The sequence below is a fragment of the Cervus elaphus genome, chromosome 9, assembly GCF_910594005.1.
Source record: "Cervus elaphus chromosome 9, mCerEla1.1, whole genome shotgun sequence".
NCBI classification, from domain to species: Eukaryota; Metazoa; Chordata; class Mammalia; order Artiodactyla; family Cervidae; genus Cervus; species Cervus elaphus.
Window position 1 is genome coordinate 18,239,067 of NC_057823.1, and position 17,145 is coordinate 18,256,211.

At 56.7% G+C, this 17,145-nt stretch overlaps 2 protein-coding genes across 13 annotated transcripts in view; one reads left to right on the top strand and one right to left on the bottom strand.

Annotated features, from left to right (window-relative positions):
• The window catches only part of DOCK6 (dedicator of cytokinesis 6), a 47,653-nt gene that overhangs the window by 17,209 nt on the left and 13,299 nt on the right, over window positions 1-17,145 (bottom strand). For 4 of the 11 annotated variants that reach the window (XR_006342633.1, XM_043911577.1, XM_043911579.1 and 1 more), the window contains exons 8-26: window positions 15,058-15,124; window positions 14,805-14,954; window positions 13,811-13,891; window positions 13,540-13,693; window positions 13,258-13,385; window positions 13,019-13,112; window positions 12,452-12,614; window positions 9,072-9,189; window positions 8,914-8,984; window positions 8,583-8,721; window positions 8,394-8,495; window positions 7,657-7,743; window positions 6,723-6,954; window positions 6,344-6,505; window positions 5,147-5,310; window positions 4,239-4,343; window positions 1,929-2,021; window positions 1,596-1,691; window positions 805-945 (exon numbers count right to left, since the gene is read on the bottom strand). Coding sequence is in view for 10 of the 11 variants with exons in the window: in XM_043911577.1 (XP_043767512.1) it covers window positions 805-945; window positions 1,596-1,691; window positions 1,929-2,021; window positions 4,239-4,343; window positions 5,147-5,310; window positions 6,344-6,505; window positions 6,723-6,954; window positions 7,657-7,743; window positions 8,394-8,495; window positions 8,583-8,721; window positions 8,914-8,984; window positions 9,072-9,189; window positions 12,452-12,614; window positions 13,019-13,112; window positions 13,258-13,385; window positions 13,540-13,693; window positions 13,811-13,891; window positions 14,805-14,954; window positions 15,058-15,124 (2,347 nt within the window). In the remaining variant the exon portion in view is untranslated. Of the gene's footprint in view, window positions 1-804; window positions 946-1,595; window positions 1,692-1,928; window positions 2,022-3,635; window positions 3,678-4,238; window positions 4,344-5,146; window positions 5,311-5,714; window positions 6,020-6,343; window positions 6,506-6,722; window positions 6,955-7,656; window positions 7,744-8,393; window positions 8,496-8,582; window positions 8,722-8,913; window positions 8,985-9,071; window positions 9,190-12,451; window positions 12,615-13,018; window positions 13,113-13,257; window positions 13,386-13,539; window positions 13,694-13,810; window positions 13,892-14,804; window positions 14,955-15,057; window positions 15,125-17,145 lie in introns of those variants that run through there. The other 7 variants (XM_043911586.1, XM_043911581.1, XM_043911582.1 and 4 more) reach the window with 5 other exon arrangements.
• On the top strand, window positions 10,413-12,342 carry ANGPTL8 (angiopoietin like 8). 2 transcript variants are annotated; one of them, XM_043911593.1, is made up of 4 exons: window positions 10,413-10,769; window positions 10,947-11,108; window positions 11,867-11,976; window positions 12,060-12,342. In XM_043911593.1, exons 1-4 carry the CDS (start codon window positions 10,473-10,475, stop codon window positions 12,085-12,087), a joined length of 597 nt encoding a protein of 198 aa, XP_043767528.1. In that variant the 5' UTR covers window positions 10,413-10,472; the 3' UTR covers window positions 12,088-12,342. The 2 variants fall into 2 exon arrangements, with proteins under 2 accessions (XP_043767528.1, XP_043767527.1); XM_043911592.1 differs by having other exon boundaries at window positions 12,043-12,135.

Consider the following 17,145-nt stretch of genomic DNA (forward strand, 5'->3'; position numbering starts at 1 on the left):
AACCTGGTGGTGAGGGTTCAAATCTCCATTCTGCCCCTTCCCAGTCATGTGATATCAGGTTATTAGTCATTCTCTGCCTCAGTTTCTCCATTGGCAAAATGCAGAAAACAATAACACTAAGTTCATGAAGCTGTTGGGAGAGTTTAATGATGGGATCCACCTAAAGTATTCAGGTACACAGCCAAGTGCTCAACAAATGCACAATTTGATTATCATTATTATTGTCTGCTCAGCTCCTGTGAGCACTAGGTTAGTAGTTCGGAGTCTGGATGATTGTCAAGGTCTCAGAATATCAATGTCCATTTATTGAGTACTTACTGTATACTGCCACTGTGCTAAGGGCTAATGGATCTGCCCTGCCACCTCCCTGCCCTCCCCAACTCTCATTCCTATCCTTGGTTAACTCCACTGCAGCCATTCACCTCCTCACTGCTTTCTAACGGAGGCAGGTCCTGCCTCAGGGCCTTTGCAACTGCTGCTCCTGCTGCCTAGAACACTTTTCCCTTGGATATCACACAGACTGCTCCTTTACCTCCTTCAAATCTCTCCCTAACAGCTCCATGAAGGCAAGGAACTGGGTCTGTTTTGGTCACCACCATCTGTCTCTAGTTCCCAGCCTAGGGCTGTGCACACAGTAGGTACTTTAAGAAAGAGATGTTGAGTGAACAGACCCATCCAGTGAATGGGATTTGTGGTCTTGTAGCCAGGAAGCACCAGGCAGATTGGCACCCCACCTGGCTGGCTCCATGTCTTCCCTCAGCACCCCTGCCCCCCCCCACACCACGGAGGCCCCACACCCCTCACCTTGTGGACGCGGGTGATAACCTCCAGGCCTACAGAGCCCACCAGGGCTGCGATGTCATCCAGGAATCGTCCAGGGAAGCGAAGTTTGCGGGGTGTGTCCAGCTTCTGACCCAGAAGCAGGTGCAGCGTCATGCTTTTCACCTGGGGGCCAAGCAACAGGATGGGGGGTGGAGGTGGAGGTGGCTCGCCAGAAGGGGGTGGAACTTGGGGGACTGTGAGTGATGGCCTGAGGTGGGCTAAAGGAAGGAATCCTGAGACCTGACTGTGTGGGCGGGGCCCAAGAAGGCCATGGGTGGGACTTAAGTGAGGGCTAGCTAGAGGGGTAGGAGGCTCCGAGAGAGCATGTGTGGGGCTAGAACTGGTCTCCAGGGGTCAAAGTTGGGCGGTAGGAAAGAGGGTGGGGCTTCAAGGCCCACCAGATTGAGGTGGGGGCCGTTATAGTCAGCAGGAATAGTTCAAGGCACCTCTTGAAGAGTCTGGGGGCGTGTTCAAGTCTGATCTCAATAGCTTCCTTCTGTCTCTTGGGGATGAGGTAGGTCTCCTCGCTAGGTAGAGTTTCTCAATGGTGTCACAGGAAAAGTGGGGGGAGAATCCTTCACACAGGGGAGGGAGTTTCAGGTAAGTTTCAGGGGCTCTCCAGGGAGAGATTCACTTAGGCATCTCTTATCTCCATATGGGGGTCTCTTGGGACCATTTCTTAGGGGGCTTAGGTGCAATCTCAGGGGGTTTCTCTCCCTTAAGAGAGTCTCCTCGGGGCCCCTTGCTCTCAGGCAGGGAACAGGGAGTCTCACCATGAGCTGGAAGAAGAACCAGGCGTGCTGCAGGACGGCTTCGCGCACAGCGCTGCCGCTGACCACCCACTGGAGGGCCAGCTCCTCATGCAGCAGCTGGGGGCAGGGGCAGGGGTCACGGAGTGCAGAGGTGCCCACGCAGTACCCCCAGTGTGACAGGGGAGGATGCAGCTGGATGGCTCGGGGTTAGAGCAATGGGAGGCCATGCAGGAGGAGAGGGACCAGAAGGAGTCAGCGTGCCCTTTCCCTGGCTCTCCAGACCCCACTGGGCTTGGGGGGTCAAGGGAGCTCTGGATCCCAAAGTGGAGTCACCCACCCCCTGCCTCCTACTACCTTCTGCACAGTGGGTCTCGGCTGGGTGGTGGGCGGGGACGAGGAGGAGCTCTCGAGGCAGGAAGAGGTTCGGCTAGAGCTGCGGTCGATGGCCTATGATGGAATGGCGAGGGGATGGGATGGTGGGGGGTGGGGGGCGGTTAGTGTGGGTGCAGATGGTACGGATGGAGAAGAGAGATGGTCGGCGGCGTGGATGGAGGGGAGGTGTGCCCATGTAGACGGACGGGCGGGTGTGGATGGAACGAGCAGTGTTAATAAATAAAGACAGCAGTGTGTAGGTACAGATGGAAAAGGCATGAACGTGATGGAAGAGATGAGAATAAGCAAGACACGGTAAGGAGGTGACAAGCAGGGTGAAGGGGACAGGTGAGGATGTGGACGGGAGCCCGTCAGAGGTGAGCACGGATGGAGCAGGACCCAGCAGACAAAGGTAAGAGAAAAGTGGTGGTGGGGTGGCGCATAGGTGGAGAGAATGAATGGGGAAGATAACATAGATGGAGAACATAGATGGAGAAGATAATGTGGTCAGAGGCAGGGAGCGCAAGTGGGGTTGAGGGTGGAGGGTGAGTGAGTCCATGAGTTCACCGATGGATAGAGGGCAACAAGGTGGAGGAGTGCGAGTGTAGACAGGGGCGCAGAGTACAGACAAAGGGGATTAAAGGGGAGGATGGAGGAGGAGAAAGAAGAAAAAGAAAGATAAAGACAGGGGAGGTGAAATGATGAGAGGCAGCAGGAGCAGCCGAGAGCTCCAGGTTCCAGGCCTGGCCCCACTCCAGCCTTACTTGGGGCCTCGCCAGGCCTCAGCATCCCCATCTGTGAAACGGGTATGGAGTGCTCAAGCTCCACTCTCCCCTCCTCCTTTGCTGGTCAAAAGGTGAGGCCACTGACAGGGAGAGGAGATGACCCAATGATGGAACTGGCCCAGCCCTGGAAACTGCCCAGGCCCTTGCCTCAAGCATGAGGGGGCCCCCACAGCTCCCTCAGTCCCAGCTACACGCCCTGGGCTCCCTGGCCTGCATCAGATGGGTCACCCATTGCCAAGGCCAGCCTCACTGCTGCCTCCCCCCTCCTCCTCCTGAGGCCTGGAATGCCTGCCCTCTTGACACCTTGTCACCTCCAGTGTGCTCTTCCAAGCCCAGCCGACACCCCAGAGAACTGAGGGCACTGTGGGGAGGCCTGTTAAAAATGTCAGGGGGGTACTGGAAAGGCCCATGAAACCAGATTCTCAGAAATCTTAGAAGTCTGCCCAGAAGTTCCCCTGCTCAAGCTGTGAACAGTCCCCTGGTTGCCAGGCCGTGCAGGTTGCCTAGGTGACAGGCACAAAGCTGGAACACTTGGCCTGGGGCCAAGTGTGCAGGGAATCTAGCCTTGGGTGCCCAGGGGCCTCTGAGCTTGCTCCCAACCTCTGCAGAGGCCTTCCCCTCCACCTGGAACACCCACTCGTCCCCGGCTGGCTCCATCTCACTCTTTAGGTCACCTAGGAGAGAGACTCTTCAGATCACCCTGTCTTGGTTCACTTCCTTGCAGGCGTTTTCACCTCCTGCACTAACATAGTCGTGCGTTTGTTTGATGGGCATCAATCTCCCTGACTAGCCAGCAGCTCAAGGATGAGGCTGGCCCGAGGATCTGTCTCCCCAACGAAGTCCTACCTGTGACGCCCTAACTCCTTCCCAGGCTTGGGGCCGCTGTACTGAACAGCGAGTCTTCACCACTTCTGAAAATTCAGAGCCTGGAGCGCAGGGTGAGCCCCTAACAGAACCAGGACTCATCTCAGGACTATCTGAGGGCAAAGCCCCTCCCCACACCAGGGTCCTGGGAAGGGTCCCTCTGCCTGAAATGGGATGAGGGAGCCAAGGTTCAGTTCCACCCTCTGGGCATCATTCAGGTTGCTGTGTCAAGGGGACAGTTGAATCTCCTGAACAGAGTGGATTAAGGAGACACAGAGAGAGAGGCCATGCAGGAAGTGAGGTTAGAGTGGCTGGGTCATTTGCATGCTATTTGCATATTGCCCCTCCCTTTCTGTCACTGCACATCATTTGCATGCTATTTGGATACCACTCTGTCCCTTCTGTCTCTGCCTGAGGCTGTGGTCTGTGTGGCAGCAAAAGGCTGGTGAAGATCCCCTGTGTTGCCTATAACATCCACAACATCCATGCCACAGCCCCAAACGAAGGCAGGAGGTGGAGGGTGGGTCTGCCGCCTCCTCCAGGCAGCCCCCCTAGGTTAGTTGGCAGCAGCCAGGAAGGTGGGAGGAGCCCATGCTGAGGTGGGGTGATGCACGTGCAGAGGCACGTCAGGTAGGGAGGGCACCTGTCGGGGGTCAGCCCCGCAATAAGGGGGGGCCCGTCGCAGTACAGCCTTGCTGCCTCCCGGAGCATAAGCAGCATTCACCCAGGAGTGTGAGCGGTCGATACCCTGGAGATACATGGGTAAGTGGTAGTGTCTATGGGCAGAGGGTAGGGAAACCAGCGACAAACATGGAGCGTGCTCACTGCCCTGGGCCACACATGTGCCCACGTGGACACCCACATGTGACCCTGCAATATATGTGTACAAAACACACACAAGATATGTGTGTATATGCCTCCCACATATGTCTGTGCATGGAACACATGAGTACACGCAACTGTGTTCCAATGTGCGTGGGCATTGTGCACATGGGCGCCCCCCCTGTAGATACATGCTTGTGGCACATGTGGAAACACCCCGCTGCGCTACATACACGCTTCTCTTTTTTCAAGCTCCAGTCACCCATCCTTGGGTCAGCCTCAGAATCTAAGTCACAGCTCCCGAACTAACAGCCAGAGCCCAGCCCTGCTGTCCAGGGTCAAGTTTTTTTTTGCCATTCTGGGTGGCTTGTGTGAAGAAAATAGCAACCCACTCCAATATTCTTTCCTGGAGAATCCCATGGACAGAGGAGCCAGGCAGGCTAAGGTCCACTGGGTCACAAAGAGTTGGACACAACTGAAGCGACTCAGCACACACACACGCACGTGGCTTGTGGGATCTTAGTTCCCCAACCGGGGACTGAACCCACACCCTTGGCAGTGAACGTGTGGAGTCCTACCCACTGGACCGCCAGGGAACCCCCCAGGGTCAAGTCTTCATCTGTGCTGTTGGTTGTCATTCCCTGTTTTCCATCAACACTGAGATCTTTCACCCACCCACACAGCAGCCATGACCACTGAGGCTGGCGCCAGCAGGGGCCCCTCGTCTACCTTGCTGGCCAGGATGCGGGAGACCTCGTCATCCACAGAGCCAGGGGCCACGGCCAGGTCGGGGTTGCTGCTGCTGATGCTCTTAGAACGTGCCAGGTAGAGGCTGGCGGGGCGGCCAGGGCCACGGGCCAGCGTGGCAGGCTGCACCGTCACTGGAGGGGCCCCTGAGGATGGAAGGAATACGCTCAGCCCCCTGCCCACCTGCCCTGATGACCTCCTGTCCCTTCCCAGCCGGATGCCCTTGGTGAAGTCACTTTCTTTTTTTGTTATGGGGTTGCTCTTTTGGCTGCATCATGCAGCATGAAGGATCTTAGTTCCCCGACCAGGGATTGAACCTACATCCCCTGCAGTGGAAGCACAGAGTCTTAACCACTGGACCTTCAGAGAAGTCCCTAAAGTCACCTTCTGCCTCTAAACCTCTAGGTTCCTCACCCATAAAGGGGGTGTAATAGTGGCTCTGCCTTAGCAATTTTGAGAAGGATGAAAAACACTGAGTGCCCGGCATATTGTATGTGTCCAGAGGGGTTACTGGTTATTATTAATTATTTAGCAAATGAAAATATCCAACTTTAAAAAAAAAAGAAAGAAAATATCCAACTTTATTGAGTGTTCACTGTGCGAAGTATTTCACATGGATTACTATGCCATTTGGACTTCCCTAGGGGCTCAGATGGTAAAGAATCTGCCTGCAATGCAGGAGACCTGGGTTCAGTTCCTGGGTCAGGGAGATCCCCTGGAGAAAGAAATGGCAACCCACTTCACTATTCTTGCCTGGAGAATCCCATGGACAGAGGAGCCTGGTGAGCTACAATCCATGGGGTTGCTGAGTGACTAACACTTTCACTTTCCACAAGAGGAGCAGTACTATTATCACTGTTTAAAAGATAGGAAAACAGGCCAAGAGAGGTAAAGTCATTGCCTGAGGTCACAGAGCTTATAGGCAGAACTGAGAGTCAAACCCAGGCAGCTCTGCTCCAGTCCCTGCTTGCTGACTGGCTGAATCACTTGACAATAAAATTTACAGAGACCGCAGCCCTCGGGTTGGGGCACAAAGTTCTCTCTCTCCTGCTCTCCTATAAATTGCGCAAACCAATCAAGGCCTGTACAGCCTCAGGACCTTTGCACATGCCTTCCCTTTGCTTAGGATGCTTCCCTCCCAGGTATTTCCTGCTCCCAGAGTCTCCCACCAACACTCACCACCCGGGAGGCTGGGCTCCGTGCCAGGCAGTCGAAAGGCGTAGTAGACATATGCAGCCAGCAGTGGGCAGTGACCACGGGTGTCCTGGGCACCCTCTAGGCTCCGGTGGACGAGGCTGACCACATGGGCCATTGCTTCAAAGGCGCCACGACCCAGGTTCACTGCCGGACAGAGCACAGGTCTAGTTCCAAGCTCCTACTTCAGGGTCCAAGGGGGTCACATGGTCTTCAAAAGGTCAGGGGACTAGGGGACTGAGGGGCCATTTTTCAGATTAGAAAGTTGAGACCAGAGAGATAAATGGGCCATGGGAGGTCACCACTAGACACTGGGCCCATTCTCTAGATGGGGAAACTAAAGTCTGAGGCTGTGACAGCTCACCAATCTGGCCACCAATGACCGGGGGTCGCACAACCAGACGAACGAGCTTGTCCAGTACGTGGTGGGAGAAGGCGACAAGGGGCTCGGGGCTGGCGAGGCGCAGGGCCGCCAAGCTGCCCCGCAGCTCCTGCTCCACGGTGCCCTCGCTCAGCACAGCGTCCTTCAGCCGGAACGGAAAGGCCCCCTCCTCCAGGACGTGCACGAGGGTGAAGAACTTGTCCAGGTGGGGGTCCTGGTGGGGGACCAGGGGTGAGCGGGAGACTGAGTGGGTCTAGACACTGAGGCTGGAGACCAGTGAATGGAAAAGAAATGAGGAGGGAACTTCCCCGGTGGTCCAATAGTTAAGAATCCACTTGCCAATGCAGGGGATGTGGATTCGAACCCTGGCCCAAGAAGATCCCACATGCCCGCAGAGCAACTAAGCCTGGGCACCACAATTACTGAGCCCAGGCTCTAGAGCCCACGTGCCCCAACTACTGAAGCCCACACACTGCAACTACTGAAACCCGTGTGCCCGAGAGCCTGCACTCCATGAGAAGCCACCGCAATGAGAAGCCCATGCACCATAACTAGGGAGTAGCCCCCACTCACTGCAACTAGAGAAAGTGTGTGCAGCAACAAAGACCCACACAACCAAAAATAAATAAATAGATAGATATTGATAAATAAAAAAAAAGAAAAAGACAGGAGCGATTACAGACATAGTAAGGGACAACCCGGGGGCAGGGGGAAGAGGAGAGACCATGCAAAAAAGGCCAAAGCTCCAGCTGTGATGGCCATTGGCATGGCCACCCCTGCCTGAGTCAGCAGCTTCCCTGGGAGCCAGCCTTGCTGACCAAAGTCACGTCCATGGCCCAGGGCCAGGCCTCCCAGGACAGAGGAAACTGTTGCCCAACCCCAGGGCCAGACTTCTGGGTTACGGCCCGCCCCCTACCTGGGGATGCACAGAGGACACAGCTGTGAGCTCCACGCTGAACACGCCCTTGTGGCCATCCACCCAGCGCATGCCCGGCAGCGCCACCTGCGGGAGGGACACACCAGGTGGGCACTGGCCCGCCCTCCCCCACCGCCGCTCAGGCCACCAGCCTCGGCCATTGCGACACTGGCCTGACTGTGGCCCTGCCTGGGGGAACAGCTGGGCACCTTGCCCCCAGGCCCCGCAGCCCAGCCCAGAGATGGGGGCGGATTGTGGGGAGCACTGACGGGGGTCCACTGGGCAGGCTCGGGGATGCCTAGGACGCTCATAGGAGAAGGGAGACTGAGGATGAATGTTATTGGAGGGACTGAACAGAAAACAGCATAATGAGAGGACCTGGGTGCAAATGAAACGGTTTGTGGGAGGTTGACACAGCATTCCCATGGGGAGAGAGTGCTCCGGGGAGAGTGATCAGGCAGGCAGGGCTACAAACGGGGGCCAGAAACGGTGAGGCAGTGGGGTCTTAGTGGGGAACAGTGCGTGCACAGGTGGGGGGGGCATTATCAAGTGAGGGACACCCCACAGCAGGGAGGGACACCCATGGGGCAGGAGGACACACAGGTTTAACAACAGGGGTGGATGTGACGAGGCCTCAACAGAGGAAAAGGTGCCCAGGGCTGCTGCGGGAAGGAAAGCAGGGAGTGACGGGGGTTCCTGGGCCCGGTGCTGGTTGGCAGAGGGTCCGGGGCACGTACATCCGGTGTCAGCACGGAGTAGCTGGGCGGGGGCTGGTCTACCGACACGGGGAGGCAGAAGGGGCCTGTCCTCAGGCGGCCATGCTGCAGCAGTGGGATCCACTGGGGAGAGACTGGGGCTCAGATGTGGGGCCGGACAAGGGCTGGGAGGGCTGGGCATGGATGGGGGAGAGGCGGCGGGGGGCTCACAGTAAAGCCCACAGGAGTCTCCAGGGCCGTGCCAGGCCGGGGCTGGCAGCTGACGTGGTAGAAGGTGAAGAGCAGGTGGTGGTTCTCAGTCACGCAGGCAGGAAGACGCAGCTTGAACTCCTCGTAGAACTCAGGAGACCTGGCGGGGCCGGGCTGGGGGTTCTGCTGGGGGCTGGGCTCCCCCTTGCCTGTCCCACCCCCTCTGCTGGGCCCCGCTGTCCCTGCTGTCTGCCTCAGGTTCCCCCATTTGCACTCCAGGAACCTGCCCATCCCCCCACCCCTCTTCCTGCCCATTTGTATCCCCACCAGTCCCCCACCCCAGCCCACATACTTGTTATGGTAGACCACCGGTGTGAAGGCTTCCCGGGTAAATTCACTGCAGCTGGACTTGCCAAAGATGACCTGCGGGGAGCAAAGGCAGGAGGGACTGGCTGGGGACCAGCCCCCCACCCCCGCTTCCGCCCACCTCCCCTGGGTCCAGCCACTGACCGGCAGGGCCTGGCTGGGGTCCTCGCCCGCCATGTACTGCACTCGCACGGTGAGGTTGCGCACAGAGCCCTGGCGGCTGCCGAAGTTGAGGCTATGTGGGTACACATAGAGCAGGCTCCTGGGGGGCAGGGGCACGTCCACGTCAGACGGACGGAGAGCCTGGGCACAGTGGCCACCCCGCCGGGACACTGAGGGCTGGGTCAGGGACAGTGACGGGCCGCAGGCGGGAGATGGGAGTGCAGAGAGCGGGGAATAGACGGGTACCCTTCAGAGCACAGGTTGGGGAACAGACTGACAGAGGGTGGGAATACAGAGGGACCTCAGGGTCACTGGGGGTGCGTGGGGGGGCAGAGGAGACACATGGGTGCTCAGGGCCAGGCTTCCACGAAGGTGGCCCAGGCAGCCAGCATTAAGCCTGAGCGCTGCCCAGGCTGACCTGCCCATCATCCAGCGCAGGAGCCTGACTGCCCCTTTCCCCAGAAGAGGCCACTAGAGTTATATGGCCTGTCTCTCAGCTGGGGAAACAGAGGCTAGTTGGAGGTAAGAGCTGGGCTGAGGTCAGAGTTCTGCCTCCCTCCTCCAGAGTAAGCTTGTACAAGCCCCAGCAGCCCCCTGGGTCTCCGTTTCCCTAACTATATAATGAGGGCATCAAGCCTCCCAGCTGAGCCTTTGTCATATCAATGATATTAAGCAACAATAATGTCAATAATTGCACCAAACACTAATGTGGGATCAACTGTGTGTTGGGCTCTGTTCTAAGCACCTGACATAAAACGACTCATTTATAGAAATAAATGAGCAGCCTACTGGGCGGGGGGACCTCACATCATCCCCCATTTCACAGTCACAGGCAGGGAAACAGAAGCACTTGCCCACAGTCATCCAGGGAGAAAAACAGCAGTGAGCATTGATCCAGGGCACGTGGAGGTCCTGGAGTCAGGCTGTGTGGCCTTGAAAGATCTCCACCACCTGCTCCCCTAGCTCTTAACCAGGTCAACAAAGACTTGGGCATTGCAGGCTTGTGAGAAGGTTATGAGACCAGCCACTGTGTAATAGCAGTGGGGCAGCTGCGGGTGAACCACTGGCGATCATAAAAGCCTCACGGTTACTGTTGTCACGCCCATCCACAGAGGGGAAACGGCGGCTATGAGCCGCAGGGTTCTCCAGCCAGGCCTGGGCCTATGCTCTCACCAGTGCCCCAGCCCACACCTGGCCCCAAGCCCCAGCCGGCGTGATTCCGGCGTGGCTGGCTGGACATCCACCTGATGCAACTGTGGTACCACCTCCAGGCCCTTGCACAACACGGGGCACCCAGCTGGCTGGTTAATGACTGACCTGAAGTTAAGGCATAAAAGGCAGCCCCGCGGGGGCTGTGGCCACACCCTCCCCAGCCCTCCAGCCATGCCTGTGCTCACGCTGTGCCTGCTGTGTGCCCTGGCAATGGCAGTCCAGCCGGCACCGGCGGGTTCCATGAGTGGCTCGGAGCCAGCGCAGCAGGAGGAGCTCACCCTGCTCTTCCACGGGGCCCTGCAGCTGAGCCAGGCTCTCAATGGCGTGTACAAGGCCACAGAAGCACAGATGACAAAGGCCGGGAACAGCCTGAGCCTCTATGGCCAGGCGCTGGGGTTCCTGGGGAAGGAGATCAGCCAGGGCCAGGATGCAGCCCAAGAGCTACGTGCGAGTCTATTGGAGATGCAGGTGGGCACTGCAGTTGGGGTGTTGTGGGGTGGGTAGGAGTCTATGGTGGAGTTATGCCTGGGCTGACCGCTGGGGTTTTCCCAGGAGTGAGGGGGTTCCTGGAATATAGGATTTCCAGTGTTAAAATCAGGCTGATCTCAGCAGGTCATCCTACTAACATCCACTGTCTATTGGTAGATAGAAGAGGATGGTCTCAAGCTGCAGGCAGAGGCCACAGCCCAGGCGCTGGGTGAGGTGGCCCAGGGACAACAGGTGCTGAGGGAGAAAATGAAGTGGCTAGAAGACCAGCTGAAGGGCGTGTGGCTGGGCCATGCCCACCAAGAATTTGAGGACTTAAAGGTAAGGGGTTCCTGGCCCTGGGGGAATCAAGACCTCAATTCACAATCAGACCTCATTTCTGAACCTTCTGTCCCAGAGGCTCCCCAGACCCAGTTAAGACTTCTGGTACCCTGGCCTCTATGCTATGTGACCGTGGGCAAAAGCTATGCGCCTTCCCATACCTCAGTTTCCTTATTTGTAAATAAGAACAACAACTGATGTCTCAAAATAGAGCCAGGGACTCAGTGCAGATAAAATCCTCAACCTGGGATGGGGCACATAGTAGTTATTCAATAAATGCATACTAGAAAAGTGTTTCTGGAGCACCCATGATGTACCCAGCATTGTTTTATACCCTCTAATAATCTCTATCATGGGCTTCCTTGGTAGCTCAGTGGTAAAGAATCCACTTGTGATGCAGGAGACACAGGTTCGATTCCTGGGTCAGGAAGATCCCCTGGAGGAGGAAATGGCAACCCACTCTAGTATTCTTGCCTGAAAATCCCACCGTCAGAGAAGCCTGGTGGACTACGGTCCATCGGGTTTCAAGAGTCTAACACAACTTAGCAACTAAATCATCACAATCTCTATCAGGCTCAGAGCAATCCCATAGAGGGACTCCTATTTCATCTCCATTTTACAGCTGGGAAAGTTGAGGCCAAAGAGAGGCAGTGGCTTGCCAGATCACACAGATACAGTGGGAAGCGGGGGAATCTGGGCAGAGTCCAGGGATAGGAGGTGAGGGGGCCCCCAGCTGAGGGTTCTGTCCTGACCCACAGGCCCATGCTGATGAGCAGAGCCACATCGTGTGGGTCCTCACGGGTCATGTGCAGCGACAGAAGCAGCAGATGATGGCACAGCAGCAGCGGCTGAGACAGATTCAGGAGAGGTAAGCCTGGCGGGGGTCTAGGTGTGGAGGGCAGCGGAATGGGGGTATCCCTGTGCCTTGACTAAGCCTCCCCTCCCTCCCAGACTCCACATGGCTGCGCTCCCAGCCTGAGCCTGAGCCTGGGCAGAACTGAGGACCAGTCACGCACCGAGGGACACAGCCCTGCCCCATGCGGCCCCTGCACAGGGAGGAGCTGCCCATCCACTGAGGTCGGCCAGGGCGCTGGGCCCCGCTTCCAGTCATGGAGCAGAGAGGGAAGCAGGCGGGGACGCAGGCAGAGAACATGGACGGTCAAGGAGGGGTGGAGGAAGGACATGCCCCGTCATGCATATACATTCCCTATTAAAGCAGAGCAGTGGCATCTCAGGCCAGCATCTGTATGTGTCGGAGGGGAAGCAGACCTCCTTCTGCATGTTCAAGATTGTTCCGCATATGCCCCCCATGTTCAAGTGCCCAGCTGCCCCAGAGGCTGTACCTGTAGCTGGTGTGGGGGGCATAGACCTCACGGGCGGGGAACTCCAGGATCTCCTTGGTGGGCCGGCCCCTGGGGTCTGGGTAGGGCTTGACATGAAGCAGCTCCGGGGAGAGGCAGAAGTGGGGGTTCTCAGGGGCCGGGGAAATGTCGATCTTGAGCTGGGCTGGGGAGGGAGAGTCAGTTTGCACCTTCCTGGGAGTCTCCCGCTGGGGTCCCCGCCCGCCCTGCCCACGCACTCAGAGCTCAGGCCCGGGTGCCCCTCCGCCACCGGGTCAGGGCTCCGTCTCTCCCACAATGCCCTCTGGTGGCTCCATCTTTCAGGAGCTATGGCGGGAAGTCACCCTCAACTCCCGTTGCTGCCCCGCGTCTTTGATCAGGTCTGCCCACATTCCCCATTTGACCCACTACCTGTCTTATTTATTCTGTTTCTCCTCTCTGGCCCCCACTGGAAGGTCTACCCCTAAAGTCGGGGCTTTGTCTATCATGGCCACCAGGACGTGGCACAGCAGATGTGGGTTTGAGTGACCACATGAGTGACACGTCTCATGTTCCGGGCGCACCACGCACCCGTCACGGGACGCAGGCGTCGCAACAGGGATGTCGGGCGCCGCATGTCAGCCAGGAACTTGAAGAGGTCCTCGTCACTGAGCCGCTCAGCCTCCTGCACGAACCCACCCCAGTGAACCAGGGCTGAGGGGTTTTGGGATCCCCGGGGATCGTGCGGCCGCAAGAGGGAAATGGGGATGTGTGTGGGGTCCCCCTCCCTCAGCCCCCTGCCCCCCCCTCCCCCCCGCCAACCATGACACCTGCTTAAAGAAGTTGGTGACGGTTAGTGTGGCTGGGCGGAAGCCAGAGAAGCTGCAGGCGTCGTCCCCACTACTCGTCCGGTCCTGGGGTCCCCGACGGCGGCGGTCAGTCCAGGCAGGTCGGCGCTCTAGGGGAGACAGTGATGGAGAGGGACAGAAATGAAGGGTGCGGGAGAGCCAAGACACTGCAGACTCAGGCCTGGTACCTGGTCCGGCCAGCAGAGGGCGCCCCTTCCCCACCCTGGTAGCTCCGCCCCTGGCCCGTCAGCCCCGCCTCCTCACCACCCTCTGAGTCCGAGTCGCGGTCTGGCTGGCCGGCGCTGCTCACGATGTTGGCCAGGTGCACCGCCGTCCAGGCGAAGGGCATGCGATAGCGACCCAGACGGGTGCAGAACTGCTCAGCCGCCATGCGCAGCTTCTCCAGCTTCTCTTTGTTCTGGGGGGAGACCCCCGACACACACACCCCACAGGCTCAGTGTCCCAGGCCTGCTGAATCCAGGATCTGCTCTGCGGGGGGACCCCTTCAACACTCGGCCCAGCCTCCCACGCTCACCTTGGCTGTGTCCACCTCCTTCATCACCATGTACGGCTCACAGCACTCGCTAATGTCTCCCTGCTGCAGCACCTTCTCCAGCTGAGGGGCAGGCAGGCCCAGTGAGGTGCTGCCAGGACCCCAACCTCCCCACCTCACTCCCAGCCTCTCTGACCTTCACAGTTTCCCAAACATTCCACCCAGCTAGGGTTCTCGTTCCAACACCTCCCATGGCTCCCACTATCCCTTGGACTGAGTGCTAGCTGTCAGCCTGCATAACTAGCTGCCCCCGCCCCACCATTTAAGCCCCGCCCCCAAGCCCAAGACTCCATTTTTCCTCCACATTCACATCTTTATTTCTTAGTATAAGCAAAGTCCACTCCAAGCACAGCTCTGGGCCTGGACTCCAATCCTGACCACTTGGGGGCTGTGGGACCTTCAGCACATTCCTTCTGGATTTTGTGCCTCAGCTTCCCCATCTGTAAAATGGGCCCCATGGCAACCCCCACCTCCCTGGGCTGGGAGGATCAAAGGCCAGAATTCTTGTGAAGCCTGACTGACGGGAAGCAGTGCCTGCCTGAAGGTGTCCAATTAATGTCATTAATTAATTGATCAAAAACTAATTGAACGTTTTGGGAAAGGAAATTTGAGCTCACTCCTGGAAACAAAATCCAAAACCATGTGCCAATTAAGTTTTTCCACCCCTAATAAACTGAAAAACTCTCAACCAAAAAAAAAAAAAAATTTTTAAGTCTACCCACATGTGCCAGGATGCCATTTCTCCCCAGGTTGCCCACTCATGGGTGTCAGCTCAGCTGTCACCTCTCCAAGAAGCCCTTGGTGATTTCTCCTCATCTGGGTTCGCTCAGAAGCTCCCCGTGGGCTCAGGCTTCCTCTTTGGCTTCCCCCATGACACCCCTGATCACCATTCTTGGTGACACATCTTCTATGAGAGCAGGGACCTCACCTGTGGCCTTCACCATGATCACCCCCTTGCCAGCCCCAGTCGGTATACCTTGATGACCAAGAAAATGTCAGGCGAGGGGTAGGTCACAGAGAAGATGGCAGAGCGGGCCAGGGTCGAGATGGCAGGATGGGTAACATGGGCCCGCAGTAGGCCCTTCATGGAGTCCGAGTTCAGGTCAAAGTAGAAGTTCTCTGAGATCTAGGGGCACAAGAAACAGCTGAGCCAACACCTCCAGGAAAACCATCACCCTGCAGCAAGGAAGAGGAGCAGGTGGGAGGAAGGGGAAGAAAGGGGCTCCTACCTTCTTTTTCTCCCGCACATCGTATAGGGCCAAGATGCCAAAGATGGGCTCAATTTCAATCTCGAACCTGCAATGAGTGAGGGCTCTCTGGCAGCGGCTGACCTTGACCCTCCCATTTCCATATACCCTCTCCCTCTAGAAGTCCAGCCCAGCCTTGGTGCACTGGCAGTGGGGGAGGGCATCTGATTCCCACTGGGTCACACAGAAGCACCATTTAAGGACTTGTAGGAAAGACCTGTCCCATTTTGCAAAAGGGGAAACTGAGGACTGTCTTGGTGGCCCAGTGGGTAAGAATCCGCTTGCCAATGCAGGTAACACAGGTTCAATCCCTGGTCTGGGAAGATTTCACATGCCACGGGGCAACAAAGCCTGTGCACCACGACTACTGAGCCCGCGCTCTAGAGTCCACGCTTCACAACAAGAGAAGCCACTGAAATGGGAAGTCTGAGTACACGACTAGAGAGCAGCACCCACGAGATGCTACTAGAAAAAGCCAGGACACAGCAACAAAGACCCAGCATAGCCAAAAAGAAATTAAAAAAAAACAACAAAATTTGAGGCTCATCACTGCCCTGTGTGGACCAAACCCACCCGCCTCTTGGCCTCATTTTTCCTTTCTCCAGACCTTTGTGTATGTTGTGTCCCCACCTAGAGAGCCCCATGTGGTCATCCCAGTTACACAGCTTGCATACAGTAGGTGCTCACTGTTGGTTGAATGACTGAATGAGCCTACAGAGCTGGTTCCCAGCCTGTGTGTTGGAGGCAGGCGGCCCACCACGGCCTCAGACCAGATGGGGCCTCCCTTTCCTGCCCTCATCCAGGCAGGAACTCAGGGTGGGGAGGGGCCGGGCCGGGCTTGGGTCCAAGGCCACATCCTGTTCCGCTCCATTCCCACGCACTCTGGCTGCTCCCCAGGGCCGATGTGGAGGGGGCTGTGGCGGCGGGAAGCCAGGCCCAGGGTCACCAGTGCCCCCTCTAGGTGGGTGCCAGCTGCAGACTGGGCAAGGGCCGGACTCTGGCCTCACAAGTCACTGTGATCTTGGGCACAATGACTTCACCTCCCTGTGCCTCAGTTTCCCACCCGCACCCACAAGGCGATGTTGTGGTGAAGGTCAGAGATAATACATGTGGAGGGCTTCCCTGGTGGCTCAGTGGTAAAGAATCCGCTTGCCAGCGCAGGAGACACAGGTTTGATCTCTACTACGGTGAGATCCCGGAGCATCTAAGCCTGTGCACCACAACTCCTGAGCCCAAGTGCTGTAACTACTGAAGCCTCTGCACCTAGAGCTCACGCTCTGCACCATGAGACGCCACCACAATGAGAAGCCCATGCACTGCAACTAGAGAGTAGCCCCTGCCCACCATAACTAGAGAAAAGCCAGTGCAGCAACGAAGACCCAGCACAGAAGTTTTTTAAAAATTAAAATAAATTAAAAAATTTTAAGTAAAAAATACATACACACATAAATATAGAAAGAAAAAGTAAACATGGAGGGCTGAATACTAACACATATATATGGAATTTAGAAAGATGGTAATGATAACCCTATATGCAAAACAGAAAAAGAGACACAGATGTACAGAACAGACTTTTGGACTCTGTGGAAGAAGGCGAGGGTGGGATGTTTCGAAAGAACAGCATCGAAACATGTATATTATCTATAGTGAAACAGATCACCAGCCCAGGCTGGATGCATGAGACAAGTGCTCGGGCCTGGTGCACTGGGAAGACCCAGAGGAATCGCGTGGAGAGGGAGGTGGGAGGGGGGATCAGGATGGGGAATACATGTAACTCCATGGCTGATTCATGTCAATGTATGACAAAACCCACTACAATATTGTAAAGTAATTAGCCTCCAACTAACAAAAATAAATGGAAAAAAAAAACAAAAACAAAAACATGGAGGGCTGAGAACTGAGGCTGGCACACAACTGGAACTTAGGGTTAGTGGTTTTGAATAATGAAAGAAGTCTTGTTTCCCAGCCTGAAAGTCTATGGGGGTCCTCATGGTCTCAGGGCTGCACACAGTAATGGCATGGCCCCCATAGTGAGCGCCGACTGTGTGCCTCACCATAATCCCCCATGGT